Source organism: Echinops telfairi, unplaced genomic scaffold, assembly GCF_000313985.2.
Source record: "Echinops telfairi isolate 266 unplaced genomic scaffold, ASM31398v2 ScPeMD7_3533;HRSCAF=4204_1, whole genome shotgun sequence".
NCBI lineage: Eukaryota > Metazoa > Chordata > Mammalia > Afrosoricida > Tenrecidae > Echinops > Echinops telfairi.
In genome coordinates this window covers 27,258,270-27,280,278 of record NW_022107432.1, presented here as the reverse complement: position 1 = coordinate 27,280,278, position 22,009 = coordinate 27,258,270, and the positions used below count along the sequence as shown (strand labels likewise).

The 22,009-nt window shown below is 51.0% G+C and overlaps 1 protein-coding gene across 1 annotated transcript in view; it reads right to left on the bottom strand.

Annotated features, from left to right (window-relative positions):
* The window catches only part of KIF6 (kinesin family member 6), a 501,761-nt gene that overhangs the window by 110,911 nt on the left and 368,841 nt on the right, over window positions 1-22,009 (bottom strand). The window contains exon 15 of the mRNA XM_045294777.1: window positions 10,190-10,245. Coding sequence (XP_045150712.1) covers window positions 10,190-10,245 — 56 coding nt within the window. The remainder of the gene's footprint in view (window positions 1-10,189; window positions 10,246-22,009) is intronic.

Here is a 22,009-nt window from a genome sequence, read left to right as displayed (position 1 = left end):
TGAGGGGTTCATCTGTCCTGGATTCCTTGTGTTTCCAGTTCCTATCTATACCAGTGTACATCCTCTGGTCTAGCCAGATTTGTAATAGAATTAGGATCATGATAGTGGGGGAGGGTGCAGGGGCGGAAGCATTAAAGAACTAGAGGAAAGTTGTATGTTTCATCGGTGCTACACCGCACCCTGACTTGCTCATCTCCTGCCCTCAACCTTTCCATAAGGGGATGTCCAGCTGCCTACAGATGGGCTTTGGGTCTCCACTCCGCACTCCTCCTCATTCTCGGCAGCACATTCTCAAGCCACCAATGGCCGCTGTCCACAAGGTTTCGAAATGGCCATTTAGGCCAGTCACATTCTCGTGAAGCTGAGCTGAGGAACAAGTAAATGATGATCTAGCTTTGGCGATGTCTAGGGGGGCTCTCAGTTTCAGCTGGAACCAGATCAGGCCTAGGCCACAAGCAGGTGGGGTGCATGGTTGGTAGGCCCAGTGGGTTGTGAAGGCAATCAAGCACAGAGGAGCAGAGGCCCCGAGGGAGCCAGGGAGCCAGGGTGCTTGGCTCTGGATCCAGCTGGTCTTGGAGGGGCCGAGTTTTGTCACTGTATTTGAGGAGATTCCTGTCATCATCGACATGCATCTTGAGCTAGCTCAACTGGGTTTCAATTTCTGGAAACCAAAAGAGCCAGACTGGAAGTGATCGTTTCTGATTCGCTGTGACTTAGGGGTCATCGTAATGAATCCTGGTGGCTGTGGACTAAGCATTGGACTGCTCAAAGCCAAGGTTTGCAGTTCGAACCCATCAGCTGCAGCATGGAAGAAAGGCGCAGCTGTTGGCCCCTGTGAAGATTTACTGTCGTGGACCTCCCTATACAGCGTTGCTATGAGATGGCCGCAACCTCATGGCAGTGGGGTTTTGGTTGGGGTTGGAGTCCACTTTGGAGAGGCAGCAATGGAATACCCTTACGATGTAGGAAGTAGAAACCTAAGGCATCCTGGTGGTACACCTGCTAAACCTTTGGCTGCTAGCTCAAGGGTTCAAGGTTCAAATCTCCTTGGAGTCTCTTGGAAGAAAAGATGGAAGATCTTTTCCTTAAGATATTAGTGCTGAGGAAGCCCTTGGGGAAGTTCTAGTTTGTTCCGTAGGGTCTCCATGAGCCCAGAGTGGACTTGACAGCACCCAACGACGATAAGTAGAAGCCTACAAAACTGTTTGTTTGTCTGGAGCGAAGGGGGTGGCACACAGAAGGGGGGCTGGTTCCCCCGGGGAGGAGGGGAGACAGAAGTTTGCATTGGTGAGTGAGCACTGTCTAGGGAAGAGAGAGTGGACCGAGGCCTGTAATTGCTGCGGGGATGTTTGCTGCTTCCCTTTGTGCTCAGAGATGCCCATTTTCAGGCTTTCAGTAATTAACTTACACCGTTCCCTACACGCATTTTAATATCTGGGAGGGGTTGCCCCTGATTCGAAATAGTTGTAGAGTTTCTGTTTGCCAAAGAGCACTTGCCAAGGGAAATCAATGAACTGCCTTGGGCTGATGGCGAGCTTGACTGGCATGAGTCGGGCACTTAGCTGAGGCAGACCCTGGCCGGCGGCTCACTCAGTAAGGTGAGTCTGGTCTGTCAGGATGCCTGGGAGAAAGTTCTCTATCTTTCCCTGGTGACATTCTGGCAAGACCCTTAAGTCCTTCTCTGTACATGACAATGATCAGTGTTGCCCCTTGACAGTTAACGTAGTCCATGGCCCACCGGCTTGCATCAACTCATTCCTGTATTTGGTCTCCAATCAAAACTCCCCACTGATTCTACGAAGACATCAGTCATATTGGTTGTGGGCTGCCACCGATAACTGTGTCTCTGCGTGTTCTGCAATTTCAATTACACCTGAATCGCTATTGGAGGGACCTTAGGAAGTTATTTGGTCTTCTCATCTCTGCAAAATGCCCATCTCTGGCTTTTAGAGTGTCTTCATTTAATTACCTTTCCAGCACAGTGTTCTTTTGCATGATATAACTAAAAAGTATTTTCCTCCTTTGTGAATGTCAAGATTGAATTATATTTATTGGTTCCCTCTATATGACATCCAATAATACAGTTGGTTCTTTTATAATATGTTTCTTTAATAGAAACTACTGCACATATCATTGGTTGATGGGGAAATAATGTCAGTGTATAATGTAGCAGTCTCATTTGTTCAAACAGGATTCTTTTCATAGTTCGTTAGCATTTTGCCAACAATGTTGGGAAAGATGATCCCTCTTTCCCTGAGACGATGACGTCTGCAGACGATGTGACCTTGGGCCCTCCACGTGGAGAGAGGGTACTCGGAGGGTCACAGAACTTAGTCAGCAGAGCTGAGAGATGGAGAGAGACTCAGAGCAGGGCAAGAAGGGGGCCCCACCTTTGGAACCAGTAGCACTGCTGGGACTGCGAGGTTGCAGGAGACAATACTTTTCCTTTCATGTTAAAACCAGTTTGCTTTGCAGCCATAAGGATCCCAGCCAATACAGACTGAGGCCAAGAGGATGGCTGCTTCTTTGGACCGCTGTAATGTTTGTAAATCAAACGAACTACCCGAATGCATCGTGCAGATGGCTGTTTTAAATAAATAGGCGGTGAACTTCTTAATGAAGTCAAAGTCTCCCTGGCAACCTTTTCCCTTGCACATCTGGAGTGTGTTCTAATATCAAGAGCGTGTTTTAATGATTGCGTTAGCTGCTTTCCTCGGAACCATCTCTTCCCATTGAGCAAATGGAGTGACCAAGGAAATGCAACAGAGCGCAGACTGAGGATGCTGAGCTGCTTCTGGGGAGGAAGAGGAGTCTGCCTGCTACTGCAAACACGACCGGCTCCCAAACACGGCTTCGGTTCTGCCGAGAGGGTGTGAGTCAGAATTGACTCGATGGTGGTGGCTTTTGGACGGCTGCTCTGCCTGTCCTGAAATATGCTAGCTTCGCTCCTTCTAGTCCTTGTTTTCAATGGCTGGAAAAGGACATCCTGGTTGGGAACGTGACTAAAAGCAACCACAAGAAACAAACTCAATGCCCACTCACAATGACCCCGTAGGACAGGGCAGAACTGCCTGTGAGTTTCTGAGACTGTAACTGCTTACAGGAGTAGAGTGCCCTGTCTTCCTCCTGAGGAGCGGCTGGTGGTTTCGAACTGGGGACCTTATGGATCGCAGCCCAATGCGTATCCAGTAGATTTGGCAAAAATAAGGGAAGCCCTCTCTGAGATGAATGTTCACCACAGCAATGGGTGCAAACATATCAGAGATCATGTGATGGTGCAGGATCAGGGAACATTTAAACCTGTAAGGTCACCATGAGGGCAACTAACTCAACAAAACTAGCAAGTCTTCCTTTGTGTGTGTCCTGTTGCTTAAGCATCAGCACCTCTTTCCACCTACTCCCAGGCAACCTCGCCTGAGCCTGTGCTTTGGACTCTCATGTTATTTGGAGCATTGGTAAACTCACTTAGTTGGCATCACATAGCATACTCTCTGCAGCTCCATCCTCTAAAGCACTTAAGACAGTGGTAGTTGAAACTCCTGGGGAACACTGGATCCTGCCCTGGCTGCTGCAAGCCACAGCACACCTGTCAACAAACTAGAATGAGATGCCCCTGCCCGTGGGCAGGCGCAACTTTGAGCCAGTGCATCTCGAATGGGTGGTCGAGGGAAGGTTGGTTCCAGCCCTGCACTTGCTCCCTCCCTCAAGAATTCATGTAATTGTGTTACAAAGACCCTTTTAATCTTCTTGGGCTATGTGCACACTCCCTGAGGTGGAGCCTCGATTGAGACTTTTGTTGCACACATCAAATAGGACAAAGGCCAGAGATGCAAGGGAGTCCAGGAACCCCTTAGTGAGATTTTAAACACAAGAGGAAGTGTCAAAGTCAGGAGCCAATATATGGTATTTACAAGTTTTTACAGTTTGACATAAAGGAATTTAAATTCCAGGTTGGCCATTTACTAGGTAAGACTCAGGCTTTCCGTTTTCCATATGTACCCTGAGAAGAATCTAATATTTGATGGAATCTAAGGTCCCATTGGGCAGTGGCAGTTCAGTGGCTGATTCCTGGCCAAAGCACCTCACGTTCAACCATCACTCATTTGTTGGTGGAGGCTTGTGTGTTGCTTGTGATGCTGAATGGATTTCAACAGAGCTTCCAGGCTAATATGGACTAGGAAGACAAGCCTGGCACTCTGCTTCCAAAAAGCAGCCAGTGAGAGCTCCCTGGATCACTAGGGCCCCATTATGGGCAACTGATCTTAGGAGACTGGGAGGCATTTCATTCGGTGGTAGAGAGGATCGCCGTGCGTTGGGATGGACTCAATGGCAGCTAACAGAAAGATTCCATGAGCTCTAAGACCCATCCTGCCTATGGAAGTTTTTCCAAATGTGCCAATGGCCAAAGGTAATGGTATTAAGAGGGATTAAGAATGTAAGAAGCCCTGGTGGCACAGTGATTAAGTCACTCTATTACCAACCTAAAGGTTGGCATTCCAACCCACCAGCCAAGCCAGGCCAAGAGGATGTGGACACAAGACAATTGACAGGAGCAGTTCTACTCTGCCCTTTGGGTCACTACACATCTGAGTAGATTCAGTGGGAGTGAGATTTGGGTTAAGAGCGTGAAAATGTGTCTTAGAATCTAAGACATCTGGCAATACCCAACTTATAGGTAAATGCTTCTTCCTGGTGGAAGTTACAGGAGAAATGCCAAGCTCTAAGCGAGGCAAGTAAGATTTTCATACACTGTGGCAGCTGTGACCACTGAGTTGTCATCACTGTAGTCGTCATTGCTATTGGGCGGTAAAACAATAACCAATATTACCACAATAACCAAAGGACATTCTTGATTCAGGTCAGCAGAATCTAGCAAAATGACTAAGAATTTGCTTTTCCTCTATCACAGGAGAAGATATTAGAAGCCAACATGTTCAAAGTCCAAAAGTAAACCTCAAAGGAAGATTCAAGTACAGGAAACACACAAAACAGACTGTGTGGTAGTTACATCATCTGCTGTCAATTTGAGACTTGCGAGTGAAGGGGTGGGGTTTAGCCTGTCAATCAGGTCACAGCTTGATGACCTCAGTTGGAGGTGCTAAGGAGATAAATAGCTTGTTGGAGGCGGGGCACTCCGTGGGAGACATTGCAGCTGACAAGACACATGGAGCTATGCTAGTGCCCTAAGCTGGAGGAGCCACATGGAGACCCCTGCCAGTGCTGAGATGCTTACACCGCCACTGGACCCACAAGACCTCACACCCATTGGCCTGTGATCTTCCAGCATTCGGCGTCATTGCATGTGTTTCATGAATCTGAAGAAGACTTTATAGATTGGTATCAGACATATGGGCTAATATTGGACTTATGGACTTGATCTGGACTGGGCTGGGCGTTTTCTCAATATTCAATTGCTCTTGTATATAAAGCTCTTATACACATAAGTGTCTATAAATTTTGTTTCTCTAGTCAGTCAGACAAACACACAGGCAAAGAGTCCCATTTATTGACTGATGAAGACTTAGGCCTGAGGAATGATTTTCCCAAATGTATAAGAGAAGACATTGTTCTAAAAGGGCATTGTTCGAAGGATGGGATGGAGTCTTCTGGTTTTGAGTAGGAGAAAAAGAACTTCCAGAGGGGTGTTTTTTTCTTCTTCTTTGCTTGCTTGTCACTAACCTCGATGACCATCCTTATGACCTGCGAATAGATCACTGAGTGGCTCACTAGTGAAAACCATCCTGTGCAGCAGCCTGTCACCCCCGTCTTCATTTAGGCCTGGGGGCAGAGGGCTGTAGAAGGATGAAGAGTCGCCCAGAGGCCTCAGCCAAACTCTTTGGTTTGCCTCCAAAATAACTGGTCCTTGGCCTGGTCTGGGCGTGGGCCCTCCCTATTCCAACGGACAGCCAGCAGGTGCCCTTCGTTGTCATTGGCGATGGCACCATTGGCAGAACATGGATGTAGAAAATCTAATGCCAGCCTTCCGAGAGGTGAAAAGAGTGGCCTAGGGTATGCTGCTGCCTCCAAAATAGTCCACTCCTTTCCCCACAGTGTGAGGTCAACGGCAATCTTAGAGATGCGACAAATGGACCTTGGACATGTGTGAATGTGTTCAAAACACAGCCCATGCACCAGAAGGAAGCCTAGTGCCCTGGTGTATGGGATGGGCAGATACACTGGCCCTCCTATGGAAACAAAGACTGATTGCAGGGAGACTCTCAATAGGCAGCTCCTCCCATTTCTGATGTCAGCTTGGTCTTTTCCATCGGCATTGTTATCAGTGGTGTCTGAAACCAAAATCCCAGCTGCCTCTGAGTAGCTTCTGACGGGTGGTGGCCCCACCTGTGTCAGAGGACTCTGCCCTCTGCAGGGATTTCCAGGGCTGTGATCCTTTGGAAGTCGGTTGCCTGGCCTTTCTTCTGAGGTGGACTTCAGTCAGTGGAGCATGTGTGCTGACCACATGTAAAGAGAGGCAAAAAAAGGGGCTAGTGGCAAGAGTACCTCTCCCTAGTTTGGGTTAACTGCTTCCAAGAAGAGGAAGTCATGTGGGAGCTCAGACGGATGTACACATTAGGGACTCAGTGGCCACTGTTGAATTGACAGCCTTCAGTGATTTTTGAAGATGAAACTCCAGGGGCCACCTCGGGATCCCAATGCCACTGAAAGACAAAATGAGCTGAACAGAGTGTCAACCTGAACATGAAACATGTGAGCCCGTGAGCCGTAACTCCAACTGCAGCTCTTGTTTCCTCTCTGTAGGCTCCAGGACTCGTGCACTTCGTAAGATGCCCTCCTTTGGCCCTGGGGTACTGAGACAGGATGTGGGGGGGTGGCTTTCGGGGTGGAGCTGAGTCACCATGTCCCATGGGCCATGCTGTTGGTGCTGTGGCCCCACCTCCCGAGTCTAGACTGCGTCTGCGTTGACTGCAAACTCCCCTTGATTTCATTTCTCCCGAGGGGAAAACACACTCAGTCTTGCAACAGATCACCTGAAACAAGTCTCCTGCAAGGGAGTCTGGGAAACCTGGACTACGTGTACAGGTTCCACCTTCTAGAAAATCAAACCAAACGCACAGCCATTGAGTGGATTCCGACTCACAGCCACCCTTCATATTCACCTGGCCTCCCGAGACACAGCGAGGGAGGGCACTGGGTCAAGACCACCAGGGGCTTGTCTAGTAGTGGCGTGAGAGTCCCTGAGACCCCCTCACCTGGACCTGAGTCAGTAACATAAAGTAAAGCATAATAATGACTTTATCAACATCACTGCACTAGCTGTTTTATTCTCCTCGGGGCCACATAAGCCGGACTCCCGGTACCATGGGGAACTCTGCTTGCTATAAGGGAACACAACAAAGGCTCCTGTGCCCAAGGTTTCCGCTGGCATTGCGGGACTCTGCAAACAGACATCCTCTGGGGGCAGGTCCGCCGCAGCCCTCATACCCCCAGCCCCCTGTTCTCTTGGCCAGTGCACAACTTGTGCAGTAGGTCTCCAACTCTCCTTAATCTCCAGAAGGTGGCAGATGCATGCATCAACACAGGTCATTTCACCAAAAATAATGCGGCATTTATCCCTTGTGTGTGTGTATGTGTGTGACAAGAACCCATTGTATGTCGAGTGGAGACTTAGATATCTTAGTAGAGTTGATGGATGCTTTCTAAGGACAGCCATATTTTGGCCTACAGAGTTCAATGAGGCAAGCTGTATATTAATTTGGGGGAGAGTTGTATTTCAAAAAGGTTTTTTCATCTTTATTGCCCCCCTTGCGCCCCCCCCATGAAAATAAGTCCTTGGGTCTCTTGAAGCTGGCTGACCAGTAATATTCGGGACCCACGGGAACCATGTAGCCTGCGTCTCTGCTCCACCTGTCGGGGGTCCTACTGCGCTGCCCTCTGTAAGTGGGCTGCCTCTCAGTCGGTAGTCTGTTTTCCTGGTACTGCTTGTGGGGGTGATGCAATTTCCTCCTATGTTTGGATGTCTTTAACCCCTTCAAGAAGTGGTTAAGCTATGGGTATTATCAGATGAAAAAATGCATATGCTTATATCCCTCTTCCTCACCCCCCCCCACTCCCAACACACACACACACACACACACACACACACACACACACTTTTAGGGGGGTTGGGAACCCAAGCCAAGGAAGAAGTTTGCTACCTTTTCTTGTTCCAGGAGCCCCACTGACACCCAGATGCAGCCACAGGCCCCCTTTCGGAATCAGGGGTTTAGAGGCACACAAAGTACCCAAACCAAACCTCACCGCCCCTCTGTCATTGAGGCCATTCTGACTGCTGGCCATCCGACCTAGGGTTCCCGAGACTGGCAGTCTTCACAGGGGCAGACAGAAGTGGTAAGATGCACACGCTTTTCAAAAGAAGCCAATGACACGGAAATTGGTATCCACATCTAGAGACACGTTTGTAATGCAGAAGACGCAATGGGCTGTCCGGCAAACGCATGCTATAAGAAGGTCTAAGGGGGGAGAGGCTTCCGGCGGTCATTTTGAAATCGCCACGAGCCTTTACACAGTTTTACGAGGCCAGCCACAGTGTGATGAGAAATGACCACGTGATTACCCATCGGTGACCCAAACCCACTGCCTGAAAGTCCATTCTGACGCATAGGGACCCCACAAGGGCCAAGTAGAACTGCTCCCTGGGGCTTTCAAGGTTGCAAATCTTCATGGGGGCTGAAAACCTCATCTTCCTCTCTCGGAGCAGCTGGTGAGTTTGCAGCTCGGACCAATGCTTAACACATGGCACCACCAGGGCTGCTAATTCTAGTGACGCGCTGTCTGTGTTCATCACTGATGGGGATGCTATTATTTTGGGAGAAGTTAGTGAAACAAAGATGTATTTTCCCTCTTTCTGAGATTCTGGACTTCAGGTTAAGGACCCCCAAGGCTCAAGCTTCTCACTGGGGTGCTGGGTGTGGCCCAGGGCCCCATACCTCAGCCCAGGCCTCTCAAGGATGCTGCTGGCCCCAGATGCCCCAGGGGGCTCTTGTTTCCCACATTGGCATAAGCTGGGCAACTTTGCATATTTTTTGTGGGGGAAGGCCACAGGGGATGTTCCTTGAGGCATCTGTTCTGCCCTCACTGCTGGGGAAGGGAGGTGGAGTCAGCCGAGAACAGCACAATGGTGAGGGACCCTGGGCTCCCATGGATACAATTATCCCTCCTGGCAGACAAGTCTCTGCTGTGTCTTCAATTTTGGGGAGAAATAAACCTTTTCCTCTCTCTATGAAGAGGATAGGATACCTCCCGTGGCAGTTACATAACCTCCTGCCAACTTGAGTGAAGGGGTGGAGTCTAGCCTGTCAATCAAGTCAAAGCCAATCAGGCCTCTGTGTGGGCATGGCCTTTTGAGGATTCTGGGAACTCCTGTCTTCCTCCTTAGAGGCAGGACACACACTCTCTGCTGCAAATTCCTGTTGACAAGCCACATGGAGACACACTGATGGAGCCAGAACCCTGGAGCTGGAGGAGCCACGTGGAGACCCACACCAATGCTGAGATGCTTCCACTGCCACTGGATCTACAAGACTTTCCTACCACTGGCCTGTGATCTTCCTGCATTCATCATCATCGCATGGCTGCGTGAGTCTAAGGAGGAATTTGTGGACTAGCATTGTACATATGGGCTAATATTGGACTTAAGGACTTGATCTGAATGGGGCTGGGATGTTTCCTATATAATTGCTATTTGATATAAAGTTCTCTCTTACACACAGATGAGTGCCAATGAATTTGCTCAATGAATTCAGACTAACATACCTCCTGTTTTTTAGTTGAGTTTGCCTCTTCCTTACCTCACCTTTGTGCAGATGCTCACCTTGCCGGGGACCCCCTGCTCAGCATCAGCCTGCCCCTGATGGCTCCTGGCCCTCGGCTGACAGCAAGCTCTAAGAGCTGCCTGCCTGTGCCAGCAAGGGGAGTGCAAGCGTGTTCCACAGCCCTTGAAGATGTGGGTGAGACTCGTTGAGCTCTTGTGGGGAGACCCCGGGGAACAGAGAGCTTTCTCACTGGGATGCTAGAACTCAGGCCTGAGGGAGGTGAAACCAGTTCTAGGCCAGAGAAAGGGCTTTTCCCGTTGGGCGGTGAGGCCATCGTGGACATTCGCAGTCACAGGGTGACCTGACTTTCACCAGGAAGAGGGTCAGTGAAGGAAGCACGTAGACTATCCACTCACCGATTTTACTTCTTGCTTCATTTACGCTTTCGCCCAGGGTCTTCGCTTCGGAAAATCTGAAAGGGCGGAAACAGAACAGCCACAAAAAGAGGAAGTTTAACTTTTCCTGTTCATCTTAAACCAGGCTGTAAAAAGAAAAGAAATGAAATGTGCTTTCATTACTGGGTGGTGGACGCTTCGGTTTGATGCAGGCATGGCCTTTTTCGTCTCATGGCCCCTGGTTGTGACTGTTGGTTCTGACTGCTTTGTGATATTCGAATGGCAGCACCAAGGCTCTGTACCGCAGCCTAGTCATCACAGTACCCAGATCAAGCAGTTCTAGCCAGAGAGTGCACACGTAACATACTTTTTTTTTTTTTCTGATTATAAAATGATATGCAGGAGTTGGCAAATGATGGCCCTTGGGCCATCGCCAGCCAGCTGCCTGTTTCTGCAAATAAAGACTTTTTTGGAACATAGCCGGCCTCATGCATTTATGCAGTCATTGTCTCTCAGGCTGATTTCACACCACGCGAACAATGCCGAGCAGCTGCAACAGAGCCCGTATGGCCCACAGAGCCCCAAATATCTCCTCTCTGTAAAGTCGCTGATGCCTGCCATGTGCAATCATATTAAATGACATTCTGAAAATGCGAAAATGAGGAAAGAACTCTAATCCCGAAATAGGCATCGATAGATGGCTAGTCAGGTGGATAGATAATCCCAGATCTCTATGTCCAACCACTTTATAGCGCTAAGATCACAGCAGCACCGGGACCTGTGTCCTGGTTCCCTTTCACCGAGCAGTTGTCACGTAAGCCCATCTTCTCCGTGCCTAACAGAGACCCACAATCAGCTTGACCTTCTGCTGGAGAAGCCTCCTCAGACACAGTCCCCGTGAGGGGCCTTCACACAGTTGGTGGGAAGCTCCCATTACCTTTCAATTCCCACTCCCCCCACAGTTTTTGAAGCCATCCTCCCATATGAGAAAGACATGGTCAGTTCCCGGCACATAGCGGGCCTGCAAGAAATGTTGTGCTTCTTTCCCGTCCCCTCTTTTCTGCCATGGAATTAGCTAGGCAATGGGAAGCTCATGATATAAAAAGTACATAATATCCGGTTATAGTATCTAATGATGCTACCTTAGATCATGCAGGTTGTGCTGTGAGCGGCCCTATCAATGGGTGGGTAGGAAGTAGTCAGGCAAGTGTCCTGGACAAGGTGGGACTTGATCCGGCGTTTTCAGGATGCATAGGAACTTTTAGAAACATTTCTATTACGGAAAGTGTCAAATATACACAAAACAGCACCGTCGAATGGCCCGACATCTACCCACCATTGTATTTCAGTAACTGCCAACACTTGGAAAACTTTATTTCAGCTTTATTTCCCCTTCATTCCTGCTCTCCCTTCCTGTTATGGATTGAATTGTGCCCCCTCCCAAATGCCTAAATAGGTGTTGCAAATCCTAAACCCATGGGTATAATCCCATCTGAGAATGAGTTGTGTGGCTGCTAACCACAAGGTCGGCAGTTCGAAACCAGCAGCTGCGGTTTGGGAGAAAGATGAGGCTTTCTACTCCTCTAAAGAAGGACAATCTCAGAAACCCACAGGGCAGTTCTACCTTCCCTTATAGCAGCGGTTCTCAACCTGGGGGTCAAACGACCCTTTCACAGGGGTTGCCCGATTCATAACAGTAGCAAAATGACAGTGATGAAGTAGCAACGAAAATAATGTGATGGTTGGGGGGTCACTACCACATGAGGGACTGGAAGGTTGAGAACCACTGCCCTACAGGGTCGCTATCAGTCGGCATCATGATTTTGTTTTATTTTTGTTTTCATGAGGCAGTGTTTGTGTAGGGTATGTCTCAAGTTAATCACCTCTGAGGTATTACAAAGAACAAATTGGGGCAGAGAAGGAAGCAGAGATGCTATGCCAAGAGAGGACCCCCAAGGGATCAGGGAATAAGGACCTTCCCCCAGAACCAATAGGGAGAGAAAGCCTTCCTGAGTGCCCAGACTCTAAGGTCAGACTTGAGCCTCCTAAACTTGAGAAAATAAATTCCTCTTGGTTCGGTAAAGCCATCCCACCCACTCACAGCATTTCTTCAATCCCAACAGTAGACAACTGAGACGCTCGCCCCCAACTGCTGGACCCAGCACATGCTAGACATCACTTCCCTCCTCCACCCATGTAGATGTAGGAAGTTGGGGGGCAGGGGGAGGGGCGGGAACGCCCTCAGCAAAGGCCAGCATGCCACCATGCTCTGCGCTTGACAGAGAAGTGTGAATTATGTCATTTGCTATTTGTGACTCTCTGACTCTGTCTGCTTGGCCTGGGGCTGCAGACAGACAGTTCCCAGGACAAAGGACAACACTGTCAGCAGCAGGGATCTGGGGACCCCAGTGCTGGGTCTGTTCTGAAGGGTGCTTAGTTAGCTCCATGTCAGATGATGTGTGTGCCCTTTCCTGGGCCTCCCACCCTCCAGGAGAGACTTTCCACGTGCTGCAGCGCACAGTGAGTTCCACTCAACAAACAGCCGTGAGGTGTTGTGTTAGTCTGGGTAGATTAGAGAAACAAATCCATGGACACACATATGTGTATAAGAAGGAGATTTATATACAAGAGCAATAGGACATTGAGAAAACATCTCAGCCAAGATCAAGTGCATAAGTCCGATATTAGCTCATATTTCCTATATCAATCTATAAAGTCCTCTTCAGACTCACGAAACACATGCAATGGTGTTGAATATAGAAGATCACAGGCCAGTGGGTGGGTAGAAAGTCTTTGGATTCAGTTTCATTGTAAGCATCTCAGTGCTGGTAGGGGTCTCTCTGTGGCTTCTCCAGCTTCCGAGGTCTGGTTGGGTCCATGTGGCTTGTCTGTTGCAATGTCTCCCGGGAATGGCAGAGAAAGGGAGTGTCTCCTGTCTCCAAGAAGGAATTCCCAGATTTCCCAGAATTCTCAGAAGGTCATGCCACACAGAAGTCTCATTGGCTATCTCCAGATTGACAGCCTAGACTCCACCCCTACACTCTTAACCCTTACACTGACATCAGATTAGGTGACCACCACAGGTGTGTTGGGCTCTGCTGGAGCCACTGGTCTTTGCCTGCTGGGCAGGCGTAATCTGAGGTTTGGTCCAGGCTATCCAGGGAATGAGGACGCTACGTTGGGTGAAGGATCCCAAGTGCTTGACGATGCCCCTACTATCTAGTATTGAATGGGATTTGACGGTCAGTCCTTGTTGGTTGAATGGCTGCCTCTCCTATTGCCGGTTCTGTAGAGCTCTGCCAGCTCTTGACTTTCGGGAATAAGGAAGGGACAGGGGACAAAAGTTGGGGGTGGTGAATGCAGACGAGACACCATCTCCCCGCCACACCTCCTGGGATGGAGCCTTCAGCCCTGGCAGTGCCTGGCTGTGGCCAGGGCTCTTGGCGGAGGGAACTGCTAAGGACTGGGCTCTCTGTGGTCAAGGACCCCAGAGGGGCTGGCAGGAAGGGTCAGGGAAGCCGGGAGTGGCTGCAGACTCTTCTGCCACCCCCACAGAGCTAAAAAGGGCTTCCCTCTCCCTGCCCACCCTGCCCCCCAGAGGTGTGGTCTGAGGGCTTTCCTGTCTCTGTGAGACCATTTTCCCATCACTCTGCCCGTTGTCACTGCTCCAGGCCACCCCACCCACATGGGTTCCTGATTCCTGGTTGTCCAGGCAAACTCTGGAGAAGCCCAGCCCTGAGGGGGAAGGGGTGAAGGTCACGTGCGAGGAGCGGCTGGAGAGTGAGCAGGAACACGAGGAGGCTTCTTGGGAGGTGAGGGAGACAGGGACCACCGTGTCCTTCCTCGCCCACCACCCCAGCCTCAGCCCCCTTGTTCCCTGTGCTCTCTGTTCCCTCCTCTCCCTGGCCCCTGACTGACCTGCACTTTCCCGACTCTCCTCTTGATGGGGAGCGCTCAGAGAGCCAACATTCCCTGGGCACGTGGCACGCTGGGCCACTGCTAGCCCAGGCGGAGGAGGCCTGGTCTAGGTTTGCCAGAGGCTGCACCTTGAGGGGGCGGGGCCGGAAGACAGCCAGGCCCACCTCTGAGCATTTGCCACCGAGGGGCTCGTTTTGAGGGGTGCAGTCCTGTGTGGTGCAATCCTGCGTGGAGTCCAGGACGCAGGAAACCCCCCACCTCGGGGCAAGGCCTGAGCTGGGAAGGGCAAAGAAATGCTCTGCCTGGCAGTTTGTGCGCAAGGGATGGGCAACCCTCACCCCTCCGACAGCACCCGCTACACACCGGGCACTGTGCTGGACCCCGGGGAGACTTTCCCACAATGCCCGGTGTCTCTTACTCCCTGCCCCCAACTGCTGCTGCTCAGTCGCCTTGGCAGGCTCTCCTGCAGCCTGTCTCTGACATGCTAGTGATCCTCAGGGTTTGTCCTGCCTCCTCTCTTTATTGGCCCTCCTCCTGGGTCCATTCACTGTCTCGACTGACACCTGCATCTCCACCCCATTTTATTTCCTGGCCCTTACAGATCCAACTGTCAACTGACAGAGCTGGGGGTTCGAGTCCCGCCAGAGGCACTGCGGAAGAAAGGCCTGACCATCTACTTCCCAAAAACCCCAAACACACCGAGTCATGGGAAACCCTGTGGAGCGTAGCTGACTCTGCCCCATGCGGGCGACCATGGAACACAGCCCACATGGCACACACAGGAAAAGAAGAAGAAAAAGTTTCATTTTTCGTTAGGCTGCCGATGATTGAAAGTCATGGTCTCCAAAGCAGAAAGGATAACGTGCTGAGCAAACACTACCCCCTCAGTCTTCCACATTGTATGGCCTGGCCGCCCCAATCACCCCCGTCCATGCCAGGAGCCTGCCCACCAGCCTTCACCCCTTTCTGCTGGTCCCTTCCCTTGATCCTGGGGTCTCCTCTCTGCTGTGTCTTCCCACCTAGCGTCATACCTACCCTGTCTGCCTTCAAGAAGACCACTGTCACCTCTCTGCCGGGTGGACCCCAGTTACTCCTTGCTCACTCTCACTGCATTCCTGCTACCTGTCTTCTGGCATCTTCCCACAGGTGAGCTCGAGTGAGCCTCCCTGAGTGAGGAGTCCCTGGGGGAAGGGCGAGGGGGGGCAGACAACACTCCTGACAGCCAACTGAGAGGTAGGGGGTTTGAGTCTACCCAAAGGAGGCTTGGAAGAAAGGCTTGGTTATCTACTTCCCCAAACTCGGCGGTGGAGAAACCTTAGTTCTACTCTAAACCCCATGGGGTTCCCGGGGGTCAGCCCGGACAGCAGTCAGCTAGATCCTCCTGAAACGCAAATCTTTTAAGCATGCTTTCAGGGATTGCTAGCGTTTGAGTATCCAGTTCCCTGCTTCAGCTGGCAAGGCCCACTTCCTGCAAGACATCCCTGAGGAGAAGCCAAATGGACCTACACTGATGCAGCCCTGGGTGCTGGAGCAGCCGTGTGGAGGCCCCTGCCAGCGCTGAGATGTTTACACGTTCACTGACTCGGAGTTCCTCCTGCAGTCGGCATCATAGTATGTGTTTTGTGAGATAGAGGAGGACTTTGTGGTTTGATGTGGGACACATGGACTAATGTAGGACCTGTGGACTTGGGCAGCACTAAGTTGGCATGTTTTCTTGAGGTGCACTTACCCTTTATATAAAACTCTCTCTTATACATATGAGTTTCTGTGGATTTGTTTCTCTAATGTACCCGGACTAATATACTCTGAAATGGGCACAAATATGGCCCTCTTCCAGTCAGATGAGCATGGAGCTGTCTTCCAGATTTCCTGGCCTAGGTGAATGAGTGCTTTCAGAGTGTCTTTAGCTCAGGGGCGGACACAGTGCCGGCATCCATGGACACCGGCATAGCAACCATTCATTGTGACGATGGTGCAGGACAGGGCAGGGGTTCCCTCTGCTGTGCACGGGGTTGCTACAGGTCAGCTGACTTGATAGGCCCTAACAACAACAACACAAGGGCTTGCAGTGACCTCAGGGCCAAGTCCACATCTGTCTCCCTGTTCATGCTCTGGCTCCTGTGTCTCCTACCGATGCCCGAGCTTTGTCTCTCACCCCCTTCTCCCCACTTTTCCAGCTGATCCGAGCAGGTGATCTGGCAAGTGTCACCCTGTCGCTCACCTCGGAGCTGTTGACTATGCGAGGGTCCTTTTTCTTCACCTGGCTAATTTTGATCTGACCCCTCAGACTCAGCTTTCTCTGCCTCACTCACGTTTGAGTCCACAGTGGGGAGCATGGCCACGTGCCCCCCCAGCGCTCCGCACTATTGGGATCGGCTAGTCATGGCTTGCTTTGTGGCTTGCTTCAGGGACGTAAGCCCCACATGGACAACAACCACGGCTGGTTCACTCCTGCTTGGATCCCCAGAGGCAGGGACAGGAAGCAGGGCAGAGAGAGCACTCAGTCCATGCATGCTTGAAGAAAGTAGAGAAGCCAGTGAATAAGCTTGACTGAAGGCCACTCGGCCATGTGGGGAGCCACAAGACCTGGATCCCACCTATTAGCAGCTGGATTTCAGAGCCCTCGGCTGTAAGATGAGCTGTGCCGCCTCCCCGCAGGGCTGGGCTGATGTGGGAAATCCGCCCCTGTGGATGTGGACTGTGAGCACAAGGATCCAGTGGGGATGTCATGCAGGCCATACGCCAGTATCATCCTCCCAGCAAACCAACATCAGCGGCCCCACGACGGCTGCCCAGTGTCTCATCTGCAGGAGGACTGAAGGATGGACGATGAGATGGGATCTTCAGGCATCTCCAGAGGCCAGCTCCGCGAAGCATCTCATCTTCCTTGGGTGTGTGGCAGACCTGAGTCCCTGAGGGCGCAGCGGGGGAAGCTTGGCACCCGGCTGGGAGGGCTTCCTCAGGTGGGCAGGGGACCAGTATGTCCTTGGTGGGAAAGGGGCTCCTCTGGTGTGACATCTTTCCTACCCATCTTCTCTAGGACCACACTAACTTAATAGTCTGATTTTTCCATTGAGTGAGCATCTACTACTCTCCCCCATCAGAGAGGGTGAGAAAGACAGCCGACAACTCCCTCATTTCTTTCCTCTGTGAGTCTGCCCCTGACACGGTCCCTTGGCTGCCTCCATGTCATCACAATCAAAACGGCCCCTTTGTTTCCTTTACCCACTCCTGTCAAGTCCATTCTAACCTACAGTGTCCCCGTCGTGTGTCAGAGCAGCTCAGTGCTCCACAGGGTTGTCAGAGACGGGTGTTTGGGGAAGTAGATTGCCAGGCCTTTCTTGCGAGGTACCTCAGAGTGGACTCCAACCGCTAGCCTTTCAGTTAGCAGCCGGGCGCTTTAACGTTTGCACCACCCGGTGGAACGGTTCCTTTCATAGTTCCCTTCTTCTCTCCACTGAGATGGGACCCTTTCCTCCTTTTGCTCAGGAGTTCCTTGCCCGACTCTCCAGAGACCTGCTGCCCTACTTGCCCATGCTGGAGATACCTCATGGATGTATTCTGATGCAGCTCTCTTGGCCGCTAAGATTGTTCAAAAGTCAATTTCAAATGGTCATTCTCAGGCAAACAAACAAAGGACACAATTCCCTCCCCTGCCCCGCCCCCAGCTCCCCCCAGTACTGTTGTGTGATCAGTACTGTTTTATAGTTTATGGGCATATCAGTTGTGGAGATTCTAATCTAATCCCAGGCAAGGTGTCAATACAAAATACAAAACACAACAAAACCCACATGGGAACATAAGGAAGGTTCAAGTGGGAGCTAATGGAAGCGGAGAGCATCATTTCCAGAGGGTGCCATGAGATTGCTCCCCACCCCCCACCCAGCTTGCCTCTGCGTTGGAGTTTGCTGCTCTAGGCGCTGTCTGACGGATCCAACTGCGTCAAGGGCCACCACTTTTCTTGGCTTCCACATGATCAGTGCCTTTAGTTTCAGTGGCGTAGTGGCTGTGCATTGGGCTGCCATCCGCATGGTGGGCAGTTCGAAACCACCACCAGCAGCTCCGTGGGAGAAAGAGTGGGCCTTTGACCGCTGTAAACAGTTACAGTCTCAAAACCCCCCATGGGGTCGCTGTGAGTCAGCATTGACGCCATGGCAGTGAAGGGAATCTCCCGTCTTTCTCCTTTTGTTATTCAATGAGACTCCCTGACTGCAGGGAGATTCCCTTCACTGAAAGTCAGCTCAGCCATAGAGCCACTGGGGGCCTGGGCTCTGGTATTGGCCAGAAGAGGGTTTCCAGGGCCTCTCTTCAGATTATTATATACCATGAGGATGAGTCACGCCTGGGGAATGGAGCGATCGTGAATGGCAATTGTCCTCTACTGAGAAACCCAGCTAAAGAATTGGCGGCAAGCTCTCCTTTAGCACAGAGCAAGCGTCCCGTGAACGTGCCAACCTCTGGTTCCTGTGGTTGCAGACAGGCAGCACTGGGTGCTGGGAGCAAGCAGAAGACAAGAAAAGTCCCTCCAGTCAGTGGCATGGGGGCACAGCCAGTGGGTCCTCGCCTGCCGCTGTCAATCCGCACTCTGCGAGGGGGCGAGGGGCAGGAGAAGGGGCCCAGGACGAGCCGCAGCCTCAATGTTTGGACTAAGACTCCAGCTGCTAGGTGCTCATGCCCACGGGGGTGGGGCATTAGCTTCAAGCCCTCTTCTCACGGCACGTGGCCCACATGATGTCACAAGACCAGAGCCAACCACAGCGGCAGAGCGACTCGAATAAAATGGTTGCAGAAGGATGATTAAAAGGGGGAGCTCTAAAAGTAAACTCGAGCGCACTGCCATCACATCGATTCTGACTCATAGTGACCCCACAGGGCAGAGTAGAGCTGCCCCTTGGGGCTGCCCAGGAGCAGAAAGCCTCATCTTTCTTCCGTGGAGCAGCTGCGGGTGGGGGTGGGGGGTTGAACTACTGACGTTATGGTTAGCAGCCTAACACATAACCCACTACCAGGGCCAGTCCCACAAGGATGCCTCTGAGTCCACCTGCTCTGGTCCCCGCCCGCACACAGATGGTCCTCCTGACCACTAGAGGGCAGCGGACCTGTGTGTGGGAGTGATGAGGGTTACCACAAAACATTTCCTAAGAGAATGGTGGCACAGAGCTCCCTCTGGGAGCGGCTGGGGGCGGGGAGCCTCATTTCGCTGCCTACTGTAGGAGCGCTGGTGTGCTGAGTTATTTGCACCCATGGGCAAGTAGCATCCAATGACTGGACCATCTCCATCCATGCCAAGCAAAGTACCAATGCTGAGGAGAGGAGCAGGTCCTGGATTATTCCCCGCAGCTCCTAGTTTAACGTTAACCATCAGCCTCACAGTAACATCAAACAGATGTAGAGATTTTAGTGTGGGTTGGTCTCCTGACTACTCATTTGATTGAAAAAGACTGATTCGATGCTGAGAAAATCTCTCTCAGCAAGGGAAGCATTGTGTGAGTCCCATGAACACCCTTGCACTATGGCAGAGAGAGAGAGAGAGAGAGAGAGAGAGAATATCATGGGTATTGCCAATGGGTTGTACCAGAGTTAAGCGAGCTCTACGATAGAAGGCTTGGGAAGACCACGGCATCCTCACACCTTCCCACCCCCATCTCATCTCCCACGGAAAATGAACCTGAACTCAAGGAGATAGGCCAGGACCAGGAACGATGCCAATTCTAGAATAAGAGAGATGGAGTTTTATGTTCTGCCCCAGCCAATAGTTCTAAAACCTTAGGGTGCAAAAAGAAATCACCTGGTCATTTGTGTAGTTTAATCTAGAAGTTCTAGATCTGACCATCTCTGGATTCTGTCTGGGTCTGCAGTTCTCAACCCTGGCTGAGCGTTACAATCAGCTCTCAAACAAAAAGATGCTTAGGCCCCACATCAGCCCAATGCCATTAGACTATCAGCAGGGGTGGGGGTGGGGGGCTTTTGCACTTAAAGAAAAGCTGCATAATTTTAGTAAGAAGAAGGGGCTGTGAATGACTGGTTTAAACAAAGACATCTCAGGTCTAGAGACAGCTGAGGGTTCTCTGGAAAACTTGCTGAATAAGACAGCAGTCATCTCGTGTGACGTGCTCAGCTTTAGACAGCCTAACTCCAGTGAGACTAACTGATGATGCTAGAAATACATGGCTCCCAACAGGGGTGAGTGTTGCCCCCTGGATTCCCGTGCTGAGACGTGTATGGATAAACACATGTCCACGTTTCTAGGGGTGGGGTCTTCAGCTCTCCCCAGATTCACTTTTTCCACCCAACTCCCTGGTTGGCTGGCTTGGTCGATGGACTCGTTCTGCTTCCTCCCAGGCCCTGCTCCTTATTCTTCTTCCCCACACAGACAGCCCTTCCTTTGTGCTAAAGCACAAAGGATGTACTCCTTAAAAACAGATTGCTTTATGCACATTTATTTACAGTTTCCACAAATTCCACATTCTTACTCAGCACCATGCTGCTAAGATTGATGCTTGTTGGTGTGTGTCCATCAAAGCAATTGCTCCTAATTGTCGGCTGCTACAACAGGGAAGGGGCACCCACTATTTTTCTATCTCTCCCCTTCCCAGTGACAAACAGCCAGAGCGTCTCCAGGTCTGCTAGGCCCCAAAGAGTGCTGCCACCAATATCCCCATATGCATTCCTTATGGACCTGTGTGCGGATCTCAGGACTGGAATTGCTGGGCAACAAGAGTGTCTAGATGACTTTTGACTAAGAAAGTCTAGGCTTCTCTCTAGTGAGGAGGCTCTGACTCGGGGTCCATGCCCTTCCCTGGATTCCTACAGTGGTCTATGATCTCTGACTCAGCCACTGGTTAATAGAGCGGGGCCCTCCACTTTGCTTGCTTTACCTTCTCTTTCTTTCTCTCTCTCTCTCTTTCTTTCATTTGCTTCCCTGTTTCCAGTGGTAGTGGTAGCCATATTAAGTCCTCATCACCATCTTCAAGTCTGCTATCCTACCTCAACTTCTTTGACACAGAACAAAAGAAAGGTCATCTTGAATCTTCTCCCTCCTCCTCTAAGCTTAGCAGTGCCAGCTCCACCTTGATTCTGTCGGCCCTTGGGGCTTCTTTCCGGGACTCCACACCCACCTGCCTCCCTGAAACCTCCCTGTGCCCACTTGGGACCTTGTTTCTTTCTCTCTGCCTGGCTTGCTTCTGGCCAATTGTCTTCCATGCTGGGGAGACTTCCCTTCTCCTCAAACCGTTCTGAATGAAAACGGTGGTATTTTGTTTACTACGAATGCAATGATACTGCGTTCTGGATCACCTGGTCCCCACTCCTCCAGCTCTGCACAATAGTCTTCCAGTTGTCAAATCCACGTGTGCTTTCCCACGCCCTTCCTGCTACTCTCTTTCTAGTACCAGACAGCGCTGGCACCATACTTCTTGGCGCTGTCTTCTCTTGGTTTGCAGGAAGTGATTTCGCCTGGTTCTTCCCCGTCTTCTTCCGCCTGCTCCTTCTCAGTCTCCACCACAGCCTCCTCTCTCGCTGCCTTTCCTTTCCAATCCATTTCCCTAATGGTCTTCTGGTTTCACCCTCTGGGCCCCTGCCCTTCTCCAAGTAGTCTGGAGAGAGCGTGTCCACTTCTTTGGCTTCCTTGAATCCCTATTTATAATCCTATGACTCTCGAACCTAGATTTTGCTTCAACGCAATGACTAGTCTTTGCAAAGAGACTCTGAGCTTAGATCCAGGGTCCCGTGTGCTGTATGAGAGCTGATGGTTTGCTGCGGTTTGAGGATATCCATCAAATTCATGAGTTGGCTGAGACCAATGATATACCTCTAAGTGATTATTTAGCCTGAAACGGGTTCAGAACACAGCCTTGCTTGGGAACTTGCCTGTGGACAATCCTGCCCGCTCTGGTTTGGGCCTGCAGAGCACAGCATAGGCTC